Raw genomic sequence first — 20,425 nt, 5'->3', positions numbered from 1 at the left:
CGCCCCCCTCTCCTCCTCCGCTCCGGCCGACGCGGGGGCCCGGCCTCCTCCCTTCCCCTCCCCCGTATGCACCCCACCTGGGTGGGTCAATAAAGCTAGTTTGCCCCCCCAGAGCTGGCTGCGGCCTCGCGTTTCCCCCGTGTCTGTCGCACGCACCCACCAACCCACAACACGCCCCGCGCTGGGGCAGGCGGGCGACCCCGGGGACCTCGGTTTCCCCGCCCCGCCCCCGTTCCGGGGCAGCGGCTCTGGTTCTCCCCCGCCCCCTCAAGCGCCCCCGGTCCTCCCCGGCCGCTGTGGGCAGGTGGGGGAGGGCGACGTCCGCGGTGACGTTGCCCCCGCTCTCCCCCTGCCTTGGCCTCGGGGAGAGAGAATCGGTCAGTGTCCCTTTTATTGAGGGTTTAATGTAACGATAATGTTGGTATCAAGCGCTAACCGTGTGCCGAGCACTGTTCCAAGCACTGGGGTAGATGCGGGGCAGTCGGGTTGTCCCACGTGAGGCTCACAGTCTTCATGCCCGTTGTTCAGATGAGGGGACCTGAGGCACCGGGAAGCGAAGTGACTTACCCAAAGTCACACAGCTGACGGGCGGCGGAGCCGGGATCAGAACCCGTGACCTCTGACTCCTAACCCCGGGCTCTTTGCACTGAGCCGTGCGCTAAGTACTTGGGAGCGCACAGTACAGCACAAGGAGCAGAGGTGTTCCCTGCCCATAAGGAGCTTCCGTTCGTTCACTCAGTAGTATTTATTGAGCGCTTACTATGCGCAGAGCACTGTTCTAAGCGCTTGGAATGGACAATCGGGCAACAGATAGAGACCATCCCTGCCCAATGACGGGCTCACAGTCTCCAGTCAGGAAGGGGGTGGGGGAGTGGGTGCGAGGTGGGGGTGGAGCCGGCAACAGTAGAAGCGACATGGCTCGGTGGAAAGAACGTGGGCTGGGGAGTCAGAGGTCATGGGTTCGAATCCCAGCCCCGCCACTTAGCTGTGTGACCGTGGGCAAGTCACTTCACTTCTCTGGGCCTCGGTGACCTCGTCTGTCAAATGGGGATGAAGACCGCGAGCCTCACGTGGGACGGACCTGATGACCCTGGATCTACGGCAATGCCTAGAACAGTGCTCCGCACGCGCTGAGCGCTTAACAAATTCCAACGTTATTACCGATAATGGTATCTGTGGAGCGCTTACTCTATCCCTAGCAGTGCGCTGAGCGTGGGGGTAAATAGGTCATCGGGTTGTCCCAGGTGGGGCTCGCAGAGGACGTGGGTTCTGATCCCGGCTCCGCCCCCCCGTCTGCGGCGTGTGACCTCGGGCGAGAAGCGGCGTGGCTCCGTGGAGGGAGCCCCGGCTTGGCAGGCGGAGGTCACGGGTTCGGATCCCGGCTCGGCCACGTGTCAGCTGGGTGACCTTGGGCAGGTCACTTCTCTGTGCCTCAGTTCCCTCCTCTGTCAAATGGGGATGAAGGCTGGGAGCCCCACGTGGGACAACCTGATTCCCTGTCTACCCCAGCGCTTAGAAGGGTGCTCGGCACCTAGCGAGCGCTTAACGAAGACCGCCGTTCTTCTTCTTCTTCTTCTTCTTCTCTGCCTCAGTTTCCCCCCTCTGTCAAAGGCGGGTGGGAAGCGCGAGCCCCCCGTGGGGCCACCCGATGGCCCCGTATCCGCCCCAGCGCCTAGAGAACGGGGCCGGGCCCGGACTCGGCGCCGAACCACCCCAGCCCCCGGTGGTTCTTACTTAATCCCCGGCGGGCGGATGAGGGAAAGGAGGCCCGGAGAGGCCGAGGGGCTGGGCCGAAGGGGCGGAGCCGACGAGGGGCGGGATTAGAACCCGGGACCTCCGAGGGCCGAGGCCGGGGATTGGCGGGGGGCGGCGGGCGGGGGGGGCGGGGCCTCGCCCCCCTCGCTCCCCTCGGCCATCGGACGGGCCCCGCCCCCGCCCCCGCGCCAATCACGCCCCTTGGCGGCGGGCCCCGCCCCTCCCCCCGCCCCGCCCACCGGCGTCGGACCACGCCCCCTGAGACCCGAAGCCCCGCCTACAAGCCGCGGGCCTCGTCCGGACCAGGCCCCGCCCCTCCGCCTCCTGGTCGTGGCGGCGGCGGGAAGATGGCGGCCGAGGGCGGCGGGGGGCCGGACCGGGAGCTGGACGACCTGCTGGACAGTAAGGGCCGGGGGGGGCGGGGGGCGCGGCCGGCGGCCACCCCTCAGGGGGGAGGCGCCTCTTCCCTCCCCTGCTCCCCCGCGCCCCGCGCCCCGCGCCCGCTTGGCCCCCCCCGGCCGCCCCCCGCCCGGGGGAGGTGACGTCGTCCGGGCCCCCGCCGCGCCCTCCGTCCGTCTCCCCGTCCGTCTCCCCCGCGGCCCCGCTCATCGCCACCTCCCCCGCCCGCCCCGCAGCCCCGCCGCACTGACACCTCCCCCTCCTCCTCCTCCCCCGGGGAGCCCCCCGGCCTGCCCCGTCCCCCTCCCCCTGCCCGCCGCCCGCCGCCCGCCGCCTTCTGGCCGTGCCCCCAGTGGGCCGGGGCACGGGGACCGAGGCCCCGCCCCCGCCCTCTCCCCAGGCCAGTGGCGAGGCAATCGGTCCGGGGGAGAGTTGAAGCCCCGGGGGGTGAGAGGAGGGCAGTCCGGTCCTGGGGGGAAGGGCACCTTGGGGGCACGGTGGAGAGAGGAGGACACACACACGCACACACACCCCCCTCAGCGTGGCCTGCACCGAGACCCCCCCTCGGGGCATCTGCCCTTCGGCCCCCACCCCCCGACGGGGCGCTGACCCCACCGGGCCTGGGGCGGTGCCGGGGATCCGGGGTGCCGAAGAACAGCCCCCCGCCTCTCCCCCGCCCAGGCGCCCTCGATGACTTCGACAAGGCCCGGCCTCCGCCGCCGCCCCCCGGGCCCGCCGCCGCCGCCCCCGCCCAGCCGAGATCTCCGGCGGACACCGCCAAGGTAGCGTCCGGCGGGTCGGGGCGGCCCGGCGGGGGACGGGACGACGGGACGGCCTCCCCGCCGCTAACCGGCCACCGCCCCGGCAGGACGCCCTCTTCGCCTCCCAGGAGAAGTTCTTCCAGGAGCTGTTCGACGGCGAGCTGGCGTCCCAGGCCACGGCGGAGTTCGAGCGGGCCATGGAGGAGCTGGCCCGCGAGGAGCCCCACCTCGTCCGCCAGTTCCAGAAGCTGTCCGAGGCCGCCGGGAGAGTGGGTGAGGACCCCGGCGGGGCTCCGGGCCGACGGGCGGGGGCGGGGGGGGGGACCGCCGCACCTCGGCCGCCCGTGGGAAGGGATGTTCCCGCGTACGGTGGAGGCGCGCCTGCCTCTTCCCCCGAGGCCTCCCCCGACGTCCGGTGTGGCGGAGACGCATCCGCTCCCGACTCCCGGTGTGGTGCAGACCTGCCCGCCTCCTCCCTTCCGATTCCTAGAGGGGTGCGATTGTGCCGCCCCTTCGGTTTCCCGCACGACACGTGTGGACGCCTCCGTTTCCACCTCCGCCTGGTGTAGACGCGCCCGCTCTCTCCCTTCCGATTCCCCTTCTCCGTTTCCTGCACGACGTAGCCACGTCCACCTCCGACTCCCGCTGTGGTGTAGACGAGCCCGCCTCCTCCATTCCGATTCCCGAAGGGGGTAGAGTTATGCTCCCCTCCTCTAATTTCCCGCACAGCGTAGACACGCCCGCTTCCAGTTCCCAATGTGGTGTAGTCACGCCAACCTCCCTTCCGATTTCTAGGGTGGTGTGGGCGTCCACCCCCACTCCCTGCCCCTACGGTTTCCTCCCTGGTGTAGATGCATCTGCTTCCACCTCACGCTCTTCCTCCTACCTCCTTCCACTCCTAATCTACACCTCTGTAGATGTAACTCCCCCCCCCCCAGTCCCTTCTCCCCCGCATGGTGTAGACACTGCTCCCGCCCCCCTCAAGTGGCGTGACCCCGAATCCGGCCCCATCCCCGTCTCCCCAGGGAGTGACGCCTCCTCCCAGCAGGAGTTCACAGCGTGCCTGAAGGAGACCCTGAGCGGACTGGCCAAGAACGCCACCGACCTGCAGGTAACGGCCCCGCCTTTGGGCCCTGGGACGGCTGGTGAGGCGAGAGGGGAGGAGGGGAGGGATTGGGGGAGCCCCGGGGAGGAGGGGACTGAGCGGGCGAACCGCCGAGGCGCCCCGGGTGTGCCGCGGAGCGCTGGGTTTGTCTCGGGCGCTCCCCGGAGCACTGAAACACGCCCCGTGCTTGTCCCGGAGCATCGGGCCGTCCCGTGCCCGTCACGGAGCACGGGGACATCCCGTGCGAGTCGTAGAGCACTGAGCCGCCCCGCGCGGGTCCCGGGGCGCCGGGCCGCCCCGTGCGTGTCCGGGAGCACCGAGCGGCCCCGCGCGCGTGTTGTCGTGCAGGCGTCCGGCGTGTCGGAGGAGGAGCTGGCCCGGGCCGTGGAGGGGCTGGGCCTGGGCTTGGGCCCGGACGAGGGCGGCGGGGACGAGGGCGGCGGCGTCCTGCCCGTCATGCAGAGCCTCATGCAGAGCCTGCTTTCCCGAGACGTGCTCTACCCCTCCCTGCGCGACATCACCGACAAGGTGCCCGCCGACCCTCACCCCGACCCTGCCTTCCGCTCACCCTCCTCCTCTCGCCCCCTCCCCGTCCGCCGACCCTGCCCCACCGAACCCGCCCTCACCCCGTCCCCGTGCGACATCACCGACCGGTCCCGTCGCGGCCCGGTCCCGGTCGGCGCCCGGCGCTGTCGGGGCGCCCGGCGGTGACGGGCGCGCGGCGGCCTGTCCCGGCTGCAGTACCCGGAGTGGCTGCGGATCCACGGGCCGGCGCTGGGTGCGGATCAGCTGCAGCGGTATCGGCAGCAGCACCACATCATGGAGCGCATCTGCCAGCAGTTCGAAGCCGAAGCGCCGGGGGACGGGCCCGCCCAGCGCACCGCCCGCTTCGAGGCCGTGCTCGACCTCATGCAGCAGGTGAGCGGGGGCGGGGTCCGGGCGGGGGCAGGGGGCAGGATCGGGGGCACTGACCTGTCCGGTTCATCGGCCAGTGCATACCCGCTTCCAGACCGCGCTGCACCTCGTGCAGTAGGTGCACGGAGCCTGGGCGCGGTTAGGGCCCGGGGGTGGGGTCGGGGCCAGGCCCGGGGACGGACGTGCGGAGTGCACTGACCACTTCCAGGCTGTGCGTGACGACAAGCAGCCGGTGGACGGGGCCAAGGCTGGGGGGTGGGGCTGAGGGCTGAGCCAGGGGTGGACCGAGTCGGGGGTAGACTGCAGGGCCGGGTCACTGGGGCAGAACCAAGGTGCTCGACTAGGGGGCGGGGGGCACTTACGTCCCCTTCCTGGACCTCTGGAACCCCTTCCACACCCTGGGCTCCACAGGTGGGGGAGGGGGAGGCGGGGTCAAGCAGGGGAAGGGGGGACCGTCTCAACCGGGCCCCCGGCCCCACCACCCCCGTCCCCTCCTTCCAGCTTCAGGACCTGGGCCACCCCCCAAAGGAGCTGGCGGGGGAATCGGTGAGTGACGTCCTCCCCCCGGCCCCGACCTGCCCCCCGGGGCCCCGGGATCCTCGACTCCCTCCCCCACCCCCGGCCCCATCCCCCCTCCCTTCGGGTCCCCGGACCCTGCCCCTCTCTAGTCTAAATTCCCCGTCCCCTAATTGGAGCCAAGTGGGTAGCGAAAATCGTAACCGGGCAAGGGGGAGACCGGGGTTGTGAGGGGAGTTCCCTTACCCCCCCCCCCCCCAAGCAATCCTCCACCCCCTCCCCTGCTCTCTTCCCCTCCCCCACTTTCTCTCCCTCTCCGCCCCCAGCCGCCGGGCTTCAACTTTGACCTGGACGCGTTGAACCCCGCGGGGCTGGCGGGGGCCAGCGGAGAGCAGTGTCTGATCATGTGACACCCCTCCCCGCACACTCTCGAACTCCCCACCCCGGGGTCTCCCCGTGCTGCCGGTGAGGGGCGGGGGCGGGGGGGGGGGTCGGTGATGCCGAGTTGAGGGTGAAGTGATCCCTCCCAGGGAGGGGATCCTCTGTGCCTTGCTCCCCCCAGGAGTCCCCTCCCCCAAAGCTGCAGGACTCCAAGCGGTCGGGCCCCGGAGGGCAAGGCGTCTCCCCTGTGCCCCCAACCCCGGGGGCGGGGAGGGGTGGCGCCCCGAGGTTTGGGGTGTGGGTGCGGGGGCTGCATCCGGAAGCACCTCCCAACACCTCTCCCCTGCCTCCCTTCAATAAACACCGTCACTGAGGCCGGACAGGTGCGTGTGACCGTTCTGTCCCACGGCCGGCTGGGGCCTGTTTTTCCCCGCCCCCTCACCCCACTTCAGGGCAAAGATCGTCTCCCCCTCCCTGACCTCCAGCTCAGTCATCCTGCTTTCACCGAGGGAGGAGGGCAACCGGAGTCCATCCGCCCGCAACGTGTCTCCCGCTGGGAGTGTGCAGTTCCTGCGCTGGGGCAGGGGCAGAGGGAGGAGGAGACGTGGACCGTGCCCTCAGGGGGCTGCCAGCGTGGTGGGCCACAAAGCCACATACGCACGCACGGCGCCGGACTGAGGCAGGGATAGAGGAGGAGGCCCGATCTCTGCCCGTGAGGGGCTGCCAGCTGGATGGGGGAGGCAGGAGATACACCCTGTGCCGGGCGCTGGGGCAGAGGGAGGAGGAGACGTGCTCCCTGCCTGTCCGACGGGGGAAGAGAGGGCACGCACAGCAGCGGCTCCGTGGCGAGTCTGACTCCAGGAGAGGGTTACCCAGCCTAGGGAGAGATTAGGCCGGAGGAGACGGGTCGGGGTCATCCAATCCAGGGGGGAGGGATAGTCCGGTCTGGGGGGAAGGGGGTAGCCCCGTCCCGGGGAGGGGAGGAGGGGGGTGCGGAGACCGGTGGGTCCGTTGGAGGCCAAGCAGGAAGCCCCGGCGGGGCGGTCCTGTCCTAGGCCCCGGGGCCGGGGGGGGAGAGTCTGGGCAGGAGGCCGTAGGGAGGGCTTCCTGGAAACGGCGCCTTTGCGTTGGGCCACGGTGTTGCCTTTGCGTTTGTCCACGGATCCCTCCCCGTTCTTCTCATGGACTCAGGGGCGGTGGGTGGCTTGATTGACCTTTCAACTACCTAGTTGAAATATTTCTACAAGTAAATTGTAGTTGACTCTCCCGAGTGCTCAGTGCGGTGTTCGGCACAGAGCAAGCGCTCAATAAATACCACTGATGGATCGACGCACTCCTACTACCTGTACTAGCCTTGTCTCCCCGCCTGCCTCCTCTAGATTGGAAGCTCATTAGGGATAGGGGATGTGTCTACCTACCGTATCTGTTGTATCGAACTTCATTCACCGAGCGCTTAATACAGTGCTCTACACACAATAAGCGCTCGATAATTACAACTGAGCGATTAGCGTTAGTCTCCCCCACCAGAACGTTTGGTTCTTGTGGGTCTGGTTTGCTTCTGGAGCAGCAGTTATTTCAGCGAGGCCTAGTGGAGCGAGCATGGGCCTGGGAACCAGAAGGCTCTGGGTTCTAATCCTGCCTCTGCCACTTGCTGTGTGACCTAGGGCAAATCGCTTCGCTGGGCCTCAGTTACCTCATCTGGAAAATCGGAATTATGATCGTGAGACCCACGTGGGACAGGGATTGGGACCAACCTGATTAGCTTGTATCTACCTCAGTGCTTAGTACAGTGCCTGTCACGTAGTGTTTAGCAAATATCATTGCCTTTTTATTGCTTTTTTTTAAAGAAAGCCCCTTTCCTGGGACCGCTGGGTCTATTGCCGGCCATCCAGGCCCCTGACCCGATCCCACCAGAACCCGAATGTATTCATTCATTCAATCAATTATCAGTGGAAAGAGCCTGGGCTTCGGAGTCAGGGGTCGTGGGTTCGACTCCCGGCTCTGCCACTTGTCAGCTGTGTGACTGTGGGCAAGTCACTTAACTTCTCTGGGCCTCAGTTACCACATCTGTAAAATGGGGATTAACTGTGAGCCTCACGTGGGACAACCTGATGACCCTGTATCTACCCCAGCGCTTAGAACAGTGCTCCGCACATAGTAAGCGCTTAACAAATACCAACATTATTAACATTATTTACTGAGCGCTCACCTTCGGCAAGGTACCGTATCGTACTTTCCCAAGCGCTCTGTGGCTAGAGCACGGTCCCGGGAATCAGAAGGTCATGAGTTCTAATCCCAGCTCCACCCCTTATCTGCTGTGTGACCTTGGGCAAGTCACTTTGATTCTCCGTGCCTCAATTCCCTCATCTGTAAAACTGGAGTGGAGACGGTGAGCACCACATGGGACGGGGACTGTGTCCAATCCGCTTCGCTGGTATGCATCTCAGCTCTTAGTACAGTGCCTGGCATGGAGTAAGTGCTTAACAAATGCCCTAATTATTACTAGTAGTGGTACAGTAATAAAGGAACTAGGAGCCGCGAAATAACGCCAAAGATTGTTTGGAAGACTTGCTATGAAGAGCTTGGAAAAAGTTATGAAATGTGTTGATGTAACAATTACCACAAAAATACAAATTGTCAACTCTACGGCGTTTCCAGTGACAATGTATGGACCCGAAAACTGAGCAGTGAAGGAACGGGCTAGAAGGAACATTGGCTCTTTTGAAATGTGGTGTCGGAGAAGGCTTTTGCGAATGAAGTGGACTGCCCGAAAAACAAGCAAATGGATTTTGGAGCAAATTAATCCAAAGTGGTCTTTGGAAGGCCAAATAACTCGACTTAAATTAGCAGATTTTGGACGCAGGAGGACTAATTCTCTGGAGGAGACACTACCGCTAGGAGAAGTCCAGGGAAAATGCGGAAGAGGCAGACCGGCAGCTCGATGGATAGCGACCGTAACAACCGTAACGGAAGAACCGTTAGAAACCTTGCGACTGATGGCGGAGGACAGGACGTTCTGGAGAAAGTATATCCGTGCAGTCGCTATGAATCGGAAATGACTCGACGGCACTTAATATTAATAATGAGGGGTACTGTGCTCTGCACACAGTAAAAGCTCAATAAAGAAGCAACAGCCTGGCTTAGTGGAAAGAGCCTGGGCTTGGGAGTTCATGGGTTCGAATGCCGGCTCTGCCACTTGACAGCTGGGTGACTGTGGGCAAGTCACTTCACTTCTCCGGGCCTCAGTTCCCTCATCTGTAAAACGGGGATTAACTGCAGTCCTCACGTGGGACCACCTGATTCCCCTGTATCTCCCCCAGCGCTTAGAACAGTGCTCTGCACATAGGAAGCGCTTACCAAATACCAACATTATTATTATTACGGGGATGAAGACGGCGAGCCCCACGGGGGGGACGACCTCATCGCCTTGTATCCTCCCCAGCGCTTAGAACAGTGCTTGGCACGTAGTAAGTGCTTAACAAATGCCATCATGATTAGTATTAAGAAATCCCATCATTATTATGAATGAATGAGTGAGTGAGTGAGTGAGCGAGCGATTGACTGAATGAATGAGTAGCAGGCCCGGAGTCGCGCCCCGCGCGGGGGGGTGGCGGGCACGCGCAGCCTCCGATCCGTGCGCATGCGCGTCCCGGGGGCCCCGCCCCATGGACCGTTGGCCCCCGCCCACCCGGGGGGGAGCGCGCGCCCCCTGCCGGCGCAACGCCCGCAACGCCCGGCGGCGCCGGGGCCCGTCGCAAAGCGCGGCCGTAAAGCGCGGCGGCGCAGGCGCGGTGAGCGCCGAGGGCGGCGGGCCAGTATAAGATGGCGGCTGCGGCGGCGGCGGCGGCGGCGTCGGTGCTGGTGCCGGTGCCGGCGGCGCGGGCGGCGGCGGCGGGCGGGTCGGCAGTGGCCGCTGGCGGGAAGAGGCTGCGAGGCGGGGAGCGGGGCCCGGAGCCCCGCCGCCTCCCGCGCCTGTAGCCGGGCCGGCCGCGCGCCTCCCGGCATCCCCCGCTTCGACTGGCTGGGTCCGTCCCCCTCCCCTCCCCCTCCCCCTCCCCTCCCCCCCAACTTCCTCACCCCCTTCGCCCCTCCCCCGCCGGGCCCCGCTCCCCCCAAGCCCTCTCGGTCGCCCCTGCCCTGGGCCGCGCCCCCTCCCCCCCCCCCCTTCCTGCCCCGTCCAGCCTGGTAGTAGCGACGGTTAGGGCGGCAGCGCCGAGCGCGGCCCCCGGCACGTAGTGAGTGGCGAGCCCTGGGCCGCCGCCACCTCCCCGAGTCGGTTAGGCGCCCTCCGCCCGCCGAGCCCCGTCCTAGGCGCCAGGGTAGGTCCGAGGCCGCCCCCCGGGGGGCTCCCAGCCTCCACCCCCGTTTTGCGGGGAGGTCGCCGGGGCCCGGAGATGCCAAGCGTCTCTCCCCGGGGCCCCCAGGGGACAAGTGGCGGCCCCCGACGCCCAAGCCCGGGCTCTTTTCGTCAAGCCAGGCCGCTCTAGCCCCGGTTGCTCGCCCCTCTTCGGGCCCCGCTCTCCCCCGTCCCCTCCCCCCCGCGCCCCCTTCTAGCCTGGCCTTCCTCTCCCCCAGCCTGGCTCCTCATCCTCCCCAGCCTTGCCCTCTTCTCCCTCCCGTCCGCTTTACTTCCTCCTCCTTCCCGCCCCCCGGCCCAGGCCCGGCTCCTTCCCCCGGGCCTGTCGGGTGACCCGCCACCCCCACCCCGCAGGCCCAGCCCGGCCTCTCCTCCTCTTTCAGTCTGGCCCCTGCACCCTCCTCTTCCCCCTCCCTCGTTGGCTTGGCCTCCCCGCTCCCCGCCCCCGGCCTCAAAATCCCACCTCAAATCCGTGGCTCCCCCAGCTCCTGCTTCATTTTCCCTCTCTGGCAGATCGGATCTGGCCTTGGCGAGGGGAGCGGGTCTCTCCCAAAGCGTAGCACTCCCCCGACCCCTCCGCCCCCAGCCCCTAGCCCCTGCCTGCTGCTGTCCCCATCCGTGGTGGGGGGGCTCGCTCGGAGGCCCGGGCACAGTATCGAGCCCCGCCACTCGTCCCGGGCCATGCGGGGGTGACCCCTCGCCCCAGGGGCGGGGGGTGCCGGCCGTGCCGGTTCAGACCCACCGCCCCGAGCCGCCCGGGAGCCTCCGGCTTGTAGGACGGGGTTGTCGGGGTTGAACTGTGGGCATAAAGGTGCCCCCCTCCCTCCCACCCTTCCGCTCCCCCCCCCAACCTCTCCCCCACCCTCATTTTGATTTACCACGGCAGTTGCCGGGCCCCTGATTCTGGGGGGTGGGAGGGGGCCGGGGGCCCTGGAAGGAAGCGGGCGGTTGTGTCCATGGATCTACTTGGGGGCTGGCCCCAGTGGGTGTCGGGGCAGGCTTCTCTTGCTGAAACTTAACCTGTCCCCCTTCCCTTCTTGTCTCTCTCTCCCCCCCCATCCAGCAGACCCCCAGCGACTCCCCTCCCCCATCCCCTGTGCCGACGCCGACGCCCTTCTTCACAGCCACGGTTCAGGGAGGAGGTGAGTCGGGTCTGCCGGTGACACGGCCAGCGGGTTCCCCCGTCCCCTCGAGAGTCGGGGGCTGGCAGCGCTCTCCCCCCCCAGACCCCCCAGAACCGGTCCGGTCTGGCTCTCCGGTGGCGCCGGAGTGACCACCTGGCGTGGATGCCCCCCAGAGCCATTGAAGCCAAAGCCAGGTGATCCCCTCGCGCTCCAAGCCCGCAGGGAGGGTGAGGGTCTCGTCCCTTGTTTTCCGGGGAGGAGACCGAGGCCCCGGGCGGGTTAGGTTAACTGCCTGAGGCTGCGGGGCAGTACCGGGGCAGGATCGAAACCCAGGCCTCCAGACTGCCGGCCCTGGGGTCTTCCCCCGGCCGCCCCCATCCCGTGCCAGAGCCCGGTTGGGGGTGGGAGGCCGGAGCCGGGCCTTGCCCTGCCCAGAAAGGTCAGGGGGACCGGGGACCGCCCCCGGGGGAACCGGTTCAGTCCGTCCCTTCGTCCGTCCGCCGGTTAACCGGTCCATTTCGCCGGGCGGCCCCGCTCGGCGGGACGTGGTCCCGGCCCACGGGGAGCCCGCGGCCCCGCGCCGGCCGGAGGACCCGGTCCGAGGGTCTCGGTCCGCGAGGGGAGGGCCCGGCCCGGGGAGTCGGGGTGGGGACCTGGTTCGAATGCCCCCTCGCGCCCGTCGGGCGACCTTGGGGGAGCTGCGTCACCTATCGTCTGCGACCCCCCGGGGGCGGAGCGCCCGCCCTCCCTCTCCTCTAGACCGGAGCCCGGGACGGGGGAACGAGCCAGGGGACCGGATGGGCCGACCCCTACCCGCCGCCTCTCGTGGCGACCTCGCCGCTCGGTACGGCCCCGGTACCTAGTATGCACGTGCCACGATGACCGTTGGTAGAGTGGGCGGTCTTGGGGCCCCCCCCCCCCCCCCCCACGGCCGTCTAGGGGGCGGAGGGGAGACGGTGAGTGAGCCCGTGAGTGACCTGTGCCTCTCTAAACGGGCAGGCGGGGGCTGGGAGAGCCGGGCCCCTCCATGAACCTGGCTGGCTGAGGAGGTGGGCTCAGAACCCCCGACCCGCGGCCCCCCGGCCCCCCGCTACCGTCTCTCCCGCTCTGTGGACGCCGCAGCCGGGCCACCAGGTGGCGCCAGATGGCTAGAGTGTGGACCGGCCAGAGGAGGTGGGGGGGTGGGATGGCGGGGTGGGGGGCGCGCGGGGTCACGGGCCGCCTGGACGCCCCGGCGCCCCACCCCCGGCCCAGGATCCGTCGCTCGGGGCCCAGCAGCCGTGGTACCCACCTTCAGATGGCCTCGGCGCCGCTCGGGGGCCGGGGGCGGCCCTCCAGAAGTCGTCCCCTCACCCGGGTTTTGGGAGAGACGTGGGGGAGTTGGGGGGGGCCGAGCGGGGCTTCCCTGCCGCCTTGAGGTGTGGCTCCCGGGGCCCGCTGGGACCCGTAGTCCCGGCAGCCGGGGGCGGGGGTCAGTCGGCGCCGTACGCTCAAAGCGGTACCGCGGTGGAGGTGGCGGTGGCCCTCGCAAAGCACCAGCCGTGGGCCGAGCGCTGTGCCGGAGCGGTCGGGTGGCTCCCGGCGGACCCTTGTGGCCCGACGGAGCCAAACCACGCGTCCCGTTGCCGCTTTTACAGCCGAGGAAACCGAGGCCCAGAGAGGTCAGGCGGCCTGCCCGCGGGCCCACGGCGGAGCTGGGACCGGAACCCGGGGCTCCCGGTCCCGCCCTTGGCTTCGCCCCCGCTGCCCCCGTGGCCTGAACCGAGGGTGGCGGGCCTCCCCTCCCCGCACCCGCGGCCGGGCCAAGGGCTCCTGGCGCGGCCCTACCCGGCCGCGGGCCCCGGGGCCCTCGGGCCCCCGGGCCCGGAATGAAAAGGCTGTTGAGCCTGAGTGGAGGGAGGCGGGGGGGGGGGGGGGCGAGGGGGCCCTCACAATCACCCCCTTGTCTCTGCCCGGGGCCCGCCATGCCTGTGCCGGTCCGTGCGGGAGGACGGGCCCCAGGCCGGCTCGGGGTGGCCGGCGGCGGCCGGGGGAGAGCGGTCGCTTCACCCCCACGATGGAGGGGCCGCCGGGCCGCCCCGTTAGAGCTCGGCGGGTCATCGCAAATCGGTCCGCGGTTCCGGGGGGAGGGGAGCTAGGCTAGTTGGGCTGCGGAGCGGTGCTGGCCGTGTGCCCCGAGTGGGGGCAGTTGACGGCTGACGAGATGAGCCTCGGAGCCTGGGGAGCACGGTCCGAGGGGAGGGCGGGGAGCCCCTCCCAGTTGTGCAGAGGAGGAAACTGAGGCTCAGAGAGGTTAAACGACCTGACTGAGGCCGCACAGCAGGCAAGCGCCAGAGCCGGGACTCGAACCCAGTGCTCCCTCCCGGCTGCCCCCCAGGCCCGGGATAGGACCACGGCCCAGCTCCGAGCCCCAGCTCGACCCGTGCCTCCAGTCCTCCCGGTCCTCGTCGTGGGCTGGGGTGGGTCGTGGGGGGCACTAGAGCCAGTCCCCAAGGGCAGCAGGGCAGGGTCACCTCGGACTCCAGGGAAGAGGGCGGGTTTGGGGGGGTGTGGTGGGGTGGGGCGCTGGGGTCCAGTCCCCTGACCTCCCCGTCACCCCCGCAGGGGCCGGTCTCCGCCCGCTCGACGGTCCCTCTCCCGAGCCCAGCCGGCCGCGGCCCCGACGAGATGTCCGGCCGGGGGCCCAGTTTGGACGGGAAGGCCGACCTGGCCAACGGTAAGAGGGCCGGGAGGGGCGGGGGCCGGGGCTCGGTGTCGGCATCCGCGCGGGGAGAACGGACCCCCCGACGCTTTCCGTGCCCACCCCCCACAGGCAGCCCATCCAGCAGCAGTGGCCCGGAGGAGACGTCCGGAGCGGAGGAGGGGCGGGAGACGTCGTCGGGCATCGAGGCGGAGGCCTCGGACCTGAGCCTCAGCCTGAGCGGGGAGGACGGGGCCGGGCCGGGGCCCTCGCCCGGCGGCGACAGCTCGCCCGACGACGAGGACGAGGACAGCATGGAGGACACGGGCCGCTACTCGGTCAGCGACGAGACCCGGGGCCCCGGTCCCTCGGAGGAGGACGACGACGACGAGGAGGAGGACCGGGGCCGGGAGGATGACGACGACGACGGGGAGGAGGAGGACGACGAGGAAGAGGAGGACGGGGAGGACGAGGAGCTGCCCCGCATCCGGGTGGAGCCGAAGGCGGCCGGGCCGGACGCGGAGGGCGAGCGGGTCCTGGAGGCCTGGGCGGCGGCCGAGACGTGGGCCCTGCCGCGGCCGCGCTGGCGGGCGCTGGCGGCCCTGCGGCAGCGGGAGCTGGGGGCGGGCCGGGGGTTCGCCCGCGAGGCCTGCGGGGCCCGGGCCTTCGTCCAGCGGTTCCGCCTGCAGCACAGCCTGGAGGGCCACGCCGGCTGCGTCAACACGCTGCACTTCAACCGGCGCGGGACGCGGCTGGCCAGCGGCAGCGACGACCTCAAGGTGGTCGTCTGGGACTGGGGCCGCCGCCGCCCCGTCCTCGACTTCGAGAGCGGCCACAAGAGCAACGTCTTCCAGGTGGGGGCCGGCGGCTCTTCTGAACCTCCCACCCGGGATACCTCCCCTTTCTGGATGGGCCGGCCATCTCCTCACCCCCCCCCCCCCCCCCCCCCCACTTCCAGTCTGCTCCCTTGCCCCCGGCTGGGTCGGGGTGGGGGGCTACTCTCCCGAGCGGTCCCTGCCCGTGCTCCCCTGTGCCCCCAGTCCGTGCTTCCCCCATTTCCTCCTCTGGGTGGGCAGCCGCTCTCCTGACCGCCCCCGCCCGTGCTCCCCTGTGCCTCCCGCCGGGTCAGGGGCCGCCAGCCGCTCTCCCGATTCCCCCTCCCACCCCCCGCGCCCCCGCCGGGTCGGGGGTCACTCTTTTAAAGCGCCCCTTTGCCGCCTCCGGTTCCCCCGTGCTCCCGGCCCGGGCCCTCCCCAACCCGTGTTTCTCCCCACCCCCTACCCTGCAGGCCAAGTTCCTCCCGAACAGCGGCGACTCGACCCTGGCCATGTGCGCCCGGGACGGGCAGGTGCGCGTGGCGGAGCTGTCGGCCACCCAGTGCTGCCGCAACACCAAACGGGTGGCCCAGCACAAGGGCGCCTCGCACAAGGTGGGCCCCGACCCCCCTCGGCGGCCCCTCCGGCCCCTCCGGGGGCCTCGGCCGAGCCGCCCCCAACCGCCCCCTCCTCTCCCGCCCCGCAGCTGGCCCTGGAGCCGGACTCTCCGTGTACTTTCCTGTCTGCGGGCGAAGATGCCGTCGTCTTCACCATCGACCTCCGCCAGGACCGCCCGGCATCGTAAGGGCCCCCGGGACCCTGGGGGTCACGGGGGGGACTGGGGACCGGGACTCCCCCCCCCGGGGCGTACGGCGCCCGTCACCCCCTGCCACCCGTGAGGCCGCTGGAGGCGGGGAGGGCTGACGTCCCCGGTCGAGAGGCCAGGGCAGGTCACGAGAAGCACCAGGAAGGTGGGCGGCCCACGGTGCCGCCGGGCGTTGTGTCGCGATGGAGGTGGGCTGGCTGGACCGTGGTGTTGACCCACCTGTGGAGCTCTGGTCTCTCTTTTCCCTGCCCAAACCGGCAGATGCACACTAAGCAAGCCCCCATCTAGTGCCGGGCAGACTGAGCCCCTTGAGGGTGGTGAGGAGGGGATGTCTTTGTGTGGATGTGTGTGCTTGTGTCTGTCTCGGTCCATCGCATCCCAACGGGCAGCGCTGTGTTGTTCTGTCCTCCCGGGGGCTCCCGGCAGGAAGCTGGTGGTGACGAAGGAGAAGGAGAAGAAGGTGGGGCTGTACACCATCTACGTCAACCCGGCCAGCACCCACCAGTTCGCCGTGGGCGGGAGAGACCAGTTTGTGAGGTGAGGGAGTGGGTGGCGGGGGGGCGGTCCCGGGGGAGAGGGAGAGGGAGAGGGCTGAGGGCTGAAGCTGGGCCGAGTGCCCCGCGGGCGCGAAGCCTTGGGCCGGGCGCTGAGGAGAGGCCAGGGGTGAGCCAGAGGGAGCTCAGCCTTCAGAGCAGACACGTGCCACACGGTGCCCCGTACGGTCGGCTGGCGGCCGCCCTGCCGGGGTGGCGACGGGGGGCTGGGGCGGGGCGAGCTGAGGTCGCCGTTCCAGCTGGGGCGTGGGCCAGGGCAGGCTCACCCCTTTCTCCCCTGTAGGATTTACGACCAGCGGAAGATGGACGAGAACGAGAACAACGGGGTGCTGAAGAAGTTCTGTCCCCACCACCTGGTGAGCCCCCGGCCGGGGCTCTGAGGGGGTGGGCGGAGGCGGGCCGGCAGCCTCCGTCCTCCGGGCCGCGCGCCCCTCTCTCCCCTCGGCCCCCCATTTTCCGAGCCCGCCCAGGCGCCGGGTCCCGAGGAGGGGCGGCCGCCCGTGGAAGTGGACCCACCTACCCTCCCGGAGCGGTGGAGGGGCTCGGCCGAGGTGTCCCAGCGGCCCCGCGGGGGCCCGAGCCGGATCTGGGACCTCCCCACCCCCCTGCCCCCGCCTCACCCTCTGCCTCGTCGTCACCTCGGCACCCGCCTCCTGGGAGTCGGGGCGGGGGGAGAGACTCATCTCATCAGGGGACGGGGATGGGGTGGGTTTTCGCGGGGGCGTCGGGGGAGGCCGGGTAGAATCATTTCAGCGTGACCCGGAAGTGCCACCAGACGTCTCTGCTCCTCGCTCCAGGTGACCAGCGAGTCGAAAGCGAACATCACCTGCCTGGTGTACAGTCACGACGGCAGCGGTGTGTGAGGGCCCGGCCTCCCTCCCTCCCTCCCTCCCCCACCCCCTTTTGACCCCGGGCAGGGGTGAGGGGGAGGTGGCAGGGCGGTGGGGGCCGGCCCCCGGATAGAAGCCCCCGCCCCACCCCTCTCCTCCAGTCTCAGCCGCGCCGTCTCTCTCTGTGTCTCTGTCTCCGTCCTTCCCTCCCTCCCCTCAGAGCTCCTGGCCAGCTACAATGACGAAGACATTTACCTCTTCGACTCGTCCCACAGTGACGGGGCCCAGTACGTCAAGAGATACAAGGGACACCGCAACAACGCCACAGGTGAGGCCGTCCTCCCCGCCGCCCACCCCCGGGCGGGAGGGCGGGCGGCGGGCGGGGGAGCGGCCGTGACACGGGGAGGGGCCCCGCGCTCTCGTCGGCTGCAGTGAAGGGCGTGAATTTCTACGGGCCCAAGAGCGAGTTCGTGGTGAGCGGCAGCGACTGCGGCCACATCTTCCTGTGGGAGAAGTCTTCCTGCCAGATCGTCCAGTTCATGGAGGGGGACAAGGGCGGCGTGGTGAGTGCGGGCGGACGCCCCTGGGGCCGGCCCGCCGCGGCGGGGGACGGGATGTTCCGGCCGCTGCCCGTCCACCCCCGCGTCCCTCCGTTTCCCCCGCCGCCCCCCCCCACCCGTGGGAAGGCCCGGCTGGTACCACGGGGGTGGGGGAGGCGGGGCGGACAGGAGGAGCCGTCCCCGCTGGCCGGAGGGGGCAGCTCCTGACACGGAGAGGCCGGCCGGCCGCCCGCCCGCCCCTCTTCCTTCCCTTCCCCGGCCGGGCTGAGTCAGCTGCGGGCGGAGCCGCACTCGCTGGGCCGCCGGCCCGTGGGGGTGGGGTGGGGCGGGGCGGGGGGTCGCCGCCTGCCGGCCTCGGCCCGGCCCGAGAGGAAGCCTGAGGGTGGAGACCCGGCGCCATCCAGGACGTGGCCTTGGGGTGGGGGTGAGGGCTAGCGACTCTCGGGGACCTGAGGCAGAGCCCCTCTCCCCCCGCCCCGCAGGGGGACTCCTGCCTGCAGCTGCGGCCCACGAAGCGGGACCTGGGCCCGTGCCCACCCTTCCTTCCTCCCACCATGTCATTCCTCATTTTTTTCCCCACTTCCCACACTCCGCCGGCCTCCTCTGCCGCTCCAGCGTGGGGAGGGGCGCTTTCCTCCTGGCAGTCGGGATGCGAGGGGACGGGCCCGCCTCCCACCTGTTTCTGCTGCTAGTGGGGGGCACCGGGGGCCTGGGAGAGACCCTCCCTCAACAGGCCGGGCTGGGAAACGGCTGGGGACCCCATGGTGGTGGGGGGGATGTCCTTGGGGTTCCCAATCTCCCTCTGGTGTATCCGGTCCCGTCCCGTTCCGTCCCGGCCCCCCCGCCCCCCCCCCCCCCCCGAGCCCGGCACCTGTGCCATGGAAACAGCTGAGCTTGTTGACTCAGCTCCAGGCCTGCGGCCAAGGGGAAGAGGGGAGGAAGGGTCCCTGAGCCCTCCCCGTTCCGCCCTCCCTGCAGGTGAACTGCCTGGAGCCCCACCCCCACCTGCCCGTGCTGGCCACCAGCGGCCTGGACCACGACGTCAAGATCTGGGCCCCCACGGCCAAGGCCCCCACGGAGCTGGCGGGGCTCAAGGATGTGAGTGGCGGAGGGGGCGGGAGCGCGACCTTACGCCCCGGTCCTAGCAAGGATCCCCCCGAACCCCAAGGGACGGGGCAGCAAGACACCCTCACCCCGGTCACGCGCGCGCACACAAGCGCGGTCCCCTGCCCCCGTCCACCCCTTGACCGTCCCCGTCGGTCCGCCCGCCCGCCCACCCTCCCGCAGGTGATGAAGAGGAACAAGAGGGAGCGGGATGAGGACAGCCTGCACCACACGGACCTGTTCGACAGCCACATGCTCTGGTTCCTCATGCACCACCTGCGCCAGCGCCGCCACCACCGGGTCAGTGGGCGCCGTCCGGGCGGTCTGGGGCCCCCTTCCCCTCTCCCCTCCCCTCCCCTCTCCCGCCAACCCCCGGGGCCCTCGCTGACTTGTGGCCCGGCGCGCGCCCCCCCCCCCCCCCTCCCCACAGCACTGGCGAGAGTCCGGCGTCGGGGCCGCGGACGGGGAATCGGACGAATCCCCCAGCGCGTCGGACACGTCGGACGAAGAGGGGCCGGACCGGGTGCAGTGCATGCCGTCCTGAGAGGGCGGTCCGGTCCTCCCACCCTGAGCAGAATTGCACTTTGGACTCCTCGCTTTAGAGGGAGGGCGGGGGGTGGGGGGCCAGGGGGGAACCGTCCCGGGATGGGGCGTGAGGAGGTGGGGACGGGCTACTGGCACTGTGCCCTCCCCCCCCCCCGCCCCCCCCCCCCCCCCCGCCCCAAGCTTTATTTGAGCCTTTTGCTGTGCTGGTTGGGGGCCGGGGAGGTGTGTGGGTCTTTTCTTTTTGTTTTTTCCTCTGTTTTTCCTCCTCAGGTGGGGTGAAGGGCAGGGCGGCTGTGGCTGCTTAGCGGGGGAGGGTCCGTGCCCACCCCCTGAGAGTTTGGGGGGCTTGGTGTTTGGGGTAGGGTCCGTCCCCGTCTCCCCTCTTCTCCCCCCCCCAATCGAAGGCTGGAACGTCGTCAGCTTCTCCGCACCCTCCCCCCACCCCTCGCCGCTCCACACTCCCTCTGCTCTCCCCTCTGCCTCCCCCCGCTCTCCCCCCCAGCATGGGGCTGGGGTGGGCCCCTGTACATATATCACAGTGTTCTGCACCTTTTGTTTTTGACCTTCGGGCCCCGCCCCCGGTCGTCTCTGCCCGCCCCGGACCGAGAAGGGGGATTTTGGTTCGTGTTACTTTCGAGGAAACGGATTGATCGGAGGCAGTGAGGTTCCTGCCCTATCACTGGTAGAGGCCTAATTTTGTATCTATAAATATATTAAAAAAGCAAATTCAACTGGGCCTGTTTCAGACGTGGCTTTTTTGAGGGCGGGGCGGGGGGGGAATCCCACGGTGCCCTGCCCCCCGACTCTGGGTGGGGCAGCAGACCGGGTTCTAACCTCGACTCCGGCGGGCCAAGCCGAGAGCGTCCCGGCTCCACCCCGGCCCGGTCTCCCTGGGCTGAGCGGCGGGGAAGCCCCCCCGCCCCCCCGCCTTGTCCCCACTGAGCACGATGGGGTACAATCACCTTTATTTCTGGGGTTAGAGCACAGGGCCGCAGGGGGCAGGGCGCGGCGGACACAGTGACCCCGTCATCTCATCGCCGTTCAGACAGCCGGGGAACTCGGCGCACTCCTCTCCTCCCACTCTTCCTCTCTCGCTCCCGTCGTCCTCTGCCCATCCTCCGCCACCGCCCCCGCAACGCACACTCCACCGAGACAGAAGCAGGGCGGGGAGGGGGCGGGGAAGGGGTGAGTGAGGCC

The 20,425-nt window shown here is 69.3% G+C and overlaps 2 protein-coding genes across 4 annotated transcripts; both read left to right on the top strand.

Annotated features, from left to right (window-relative positions):
* Positions 1–1,995: 1,995 nt before the first annotated feature.
* Positions 1,996–8,864, top strand: PEX19 (peroxisomal biogenesis factor 19). 2 transcript variants are annotated; one of them, XM_029056222.1, is made up of 8 exons: positions 1,996–2,157; positions 2,836–2,936; positions 3,023–3,188; positions 3,941–4,026; positions 4,369–4,548; positions 4,762–4,938; positions 5,437–5,481; positions 8,491–8,864. In XM_029056222.1, exons 1-8 carry the CDS (start codon positions 2,103–2,105, stop codon positions 8,491–8,493), a joined length of 813 nt encoding a protein of 270 aa, XP_028912055.1. In that variant the 5' UTR covers positions 1,996–2,102; the 3' UTR covers positions 8,494–8,864. The 2 variants fall into 2 exon arrangements, with proteins under 2 accessions (XP_028912055.1, XP_028912054.1); XM_029056221.1 differs by lacking the exon at positions 8,491–8,864 and adding an exon at positions 5,778–6,212.
* Positions 8,865–9,748: 884 nt separating this feature from the next.
* On the top strand, positions 9,749–19,369 carry DCAF8 (DDB1 and CUL4 associated factor 8). Of its 2 annotated transcripts, none has more exons than XM_029055217.2 (14): positions 9,749–9,857; positions 11,256–11,331; positions 13,918–14,029; positions 14,126–14,847; positions 15,282–15,422; positions 15,515–15,609; positions 16,061–16,171; positions 16,472–16,544; positions 16,986–17,043; positions 17,239–17,346; positions 17,451–17,581; positions 18,557–18,676; positions 18,866–18,982; positions 19,113–19,369. In XM_029055217.2, the coding sequence occupies exons 3-14, from the start codon at positions 13,981–13,983 to the stop codon at positions 19,224–19,226; spliced, it is 1,839 nt and encodes a 612-aa protein (XP_028911050.1). In that variant the 5' UTR covers positions 9,749–9,857; positions 11,256–11,331; positions 13,918–13,980; the 3' UTR covers positions 19,227–19,369. The 2 variants fall into 2 exon arrangements, with proteins under 2 accessions (XP_028911050.1, XP_028911049.1); XM_029055216.2 differs by having other exon boundaries at positions 11,253–11,331.
* Positions 19,370–20,425: the final 1,056 nt, after the last annotated feature.

Source organism: Ornithorhynchus anatinus, chromosome X5 (genome assembly GCF_004115215.2).
Source record: "Ornithorhynchus anatinus isolate Pmale09 chromosome X5, mOrnAna1.pri.v4, whole genome shotgun sequence".
Taxonomy (NCBI): Eukaryota; Metazoa; Chordata; class Mammalia; order Monotremata; family Ornithorhynchidae; genus Ornithorhynchus; species Ornithorhynchus anatinus.
The sequence above is the reverse complement of the archived record's forward strand: the minus strand, read 5'-3'. Positions and strand labels throughout refer to the sequence as shown.

Coding starts and splice junctions, on each gene's coding strand:
- PEX19 (XM_029056221.1), top strand. CDS start 2,103: ATGGCGGCCGAGGGCGGCGGGGGGCCGGACCGGGAGCTGGACGACCTG. Junction 4,027..4,368: donor AGAACGCCACCGACCTGCAG/GTAACGGCCCCG, acceptor GTTGTCGTGCAG/GCGTCCGGCGTGTCGGAGGA. Junction 4,549..4,761: donor TGCGCGACATCACCGACAAG/GTGCCCGCCGAC, acceptor TCCCGGCTGCAG/TACCCGGAGTGGCTGCGGAT.
- DCAF8 (XM_029055217.2), top strand. CDS start 13,981: ATGTCCGGCCGGGGGCCCAGTTTGGACGGGAAGGCCGACCTGGCCAAC. Junction 14,030..14,125: donor GAAGGCCGACCTGGCCAACG/GTAAGAGGGCCG, acceptor CACCCCCCACAG/GCAGCCCATCCAGCAGCAGT. Junction 16,172..16,471: donor GGGAGAGACCAGTTTGTGAG/GTGAGGGAGTGG, acceptor TCTCCCCTGTAG/GATTTACGACCAGCGGAAGA.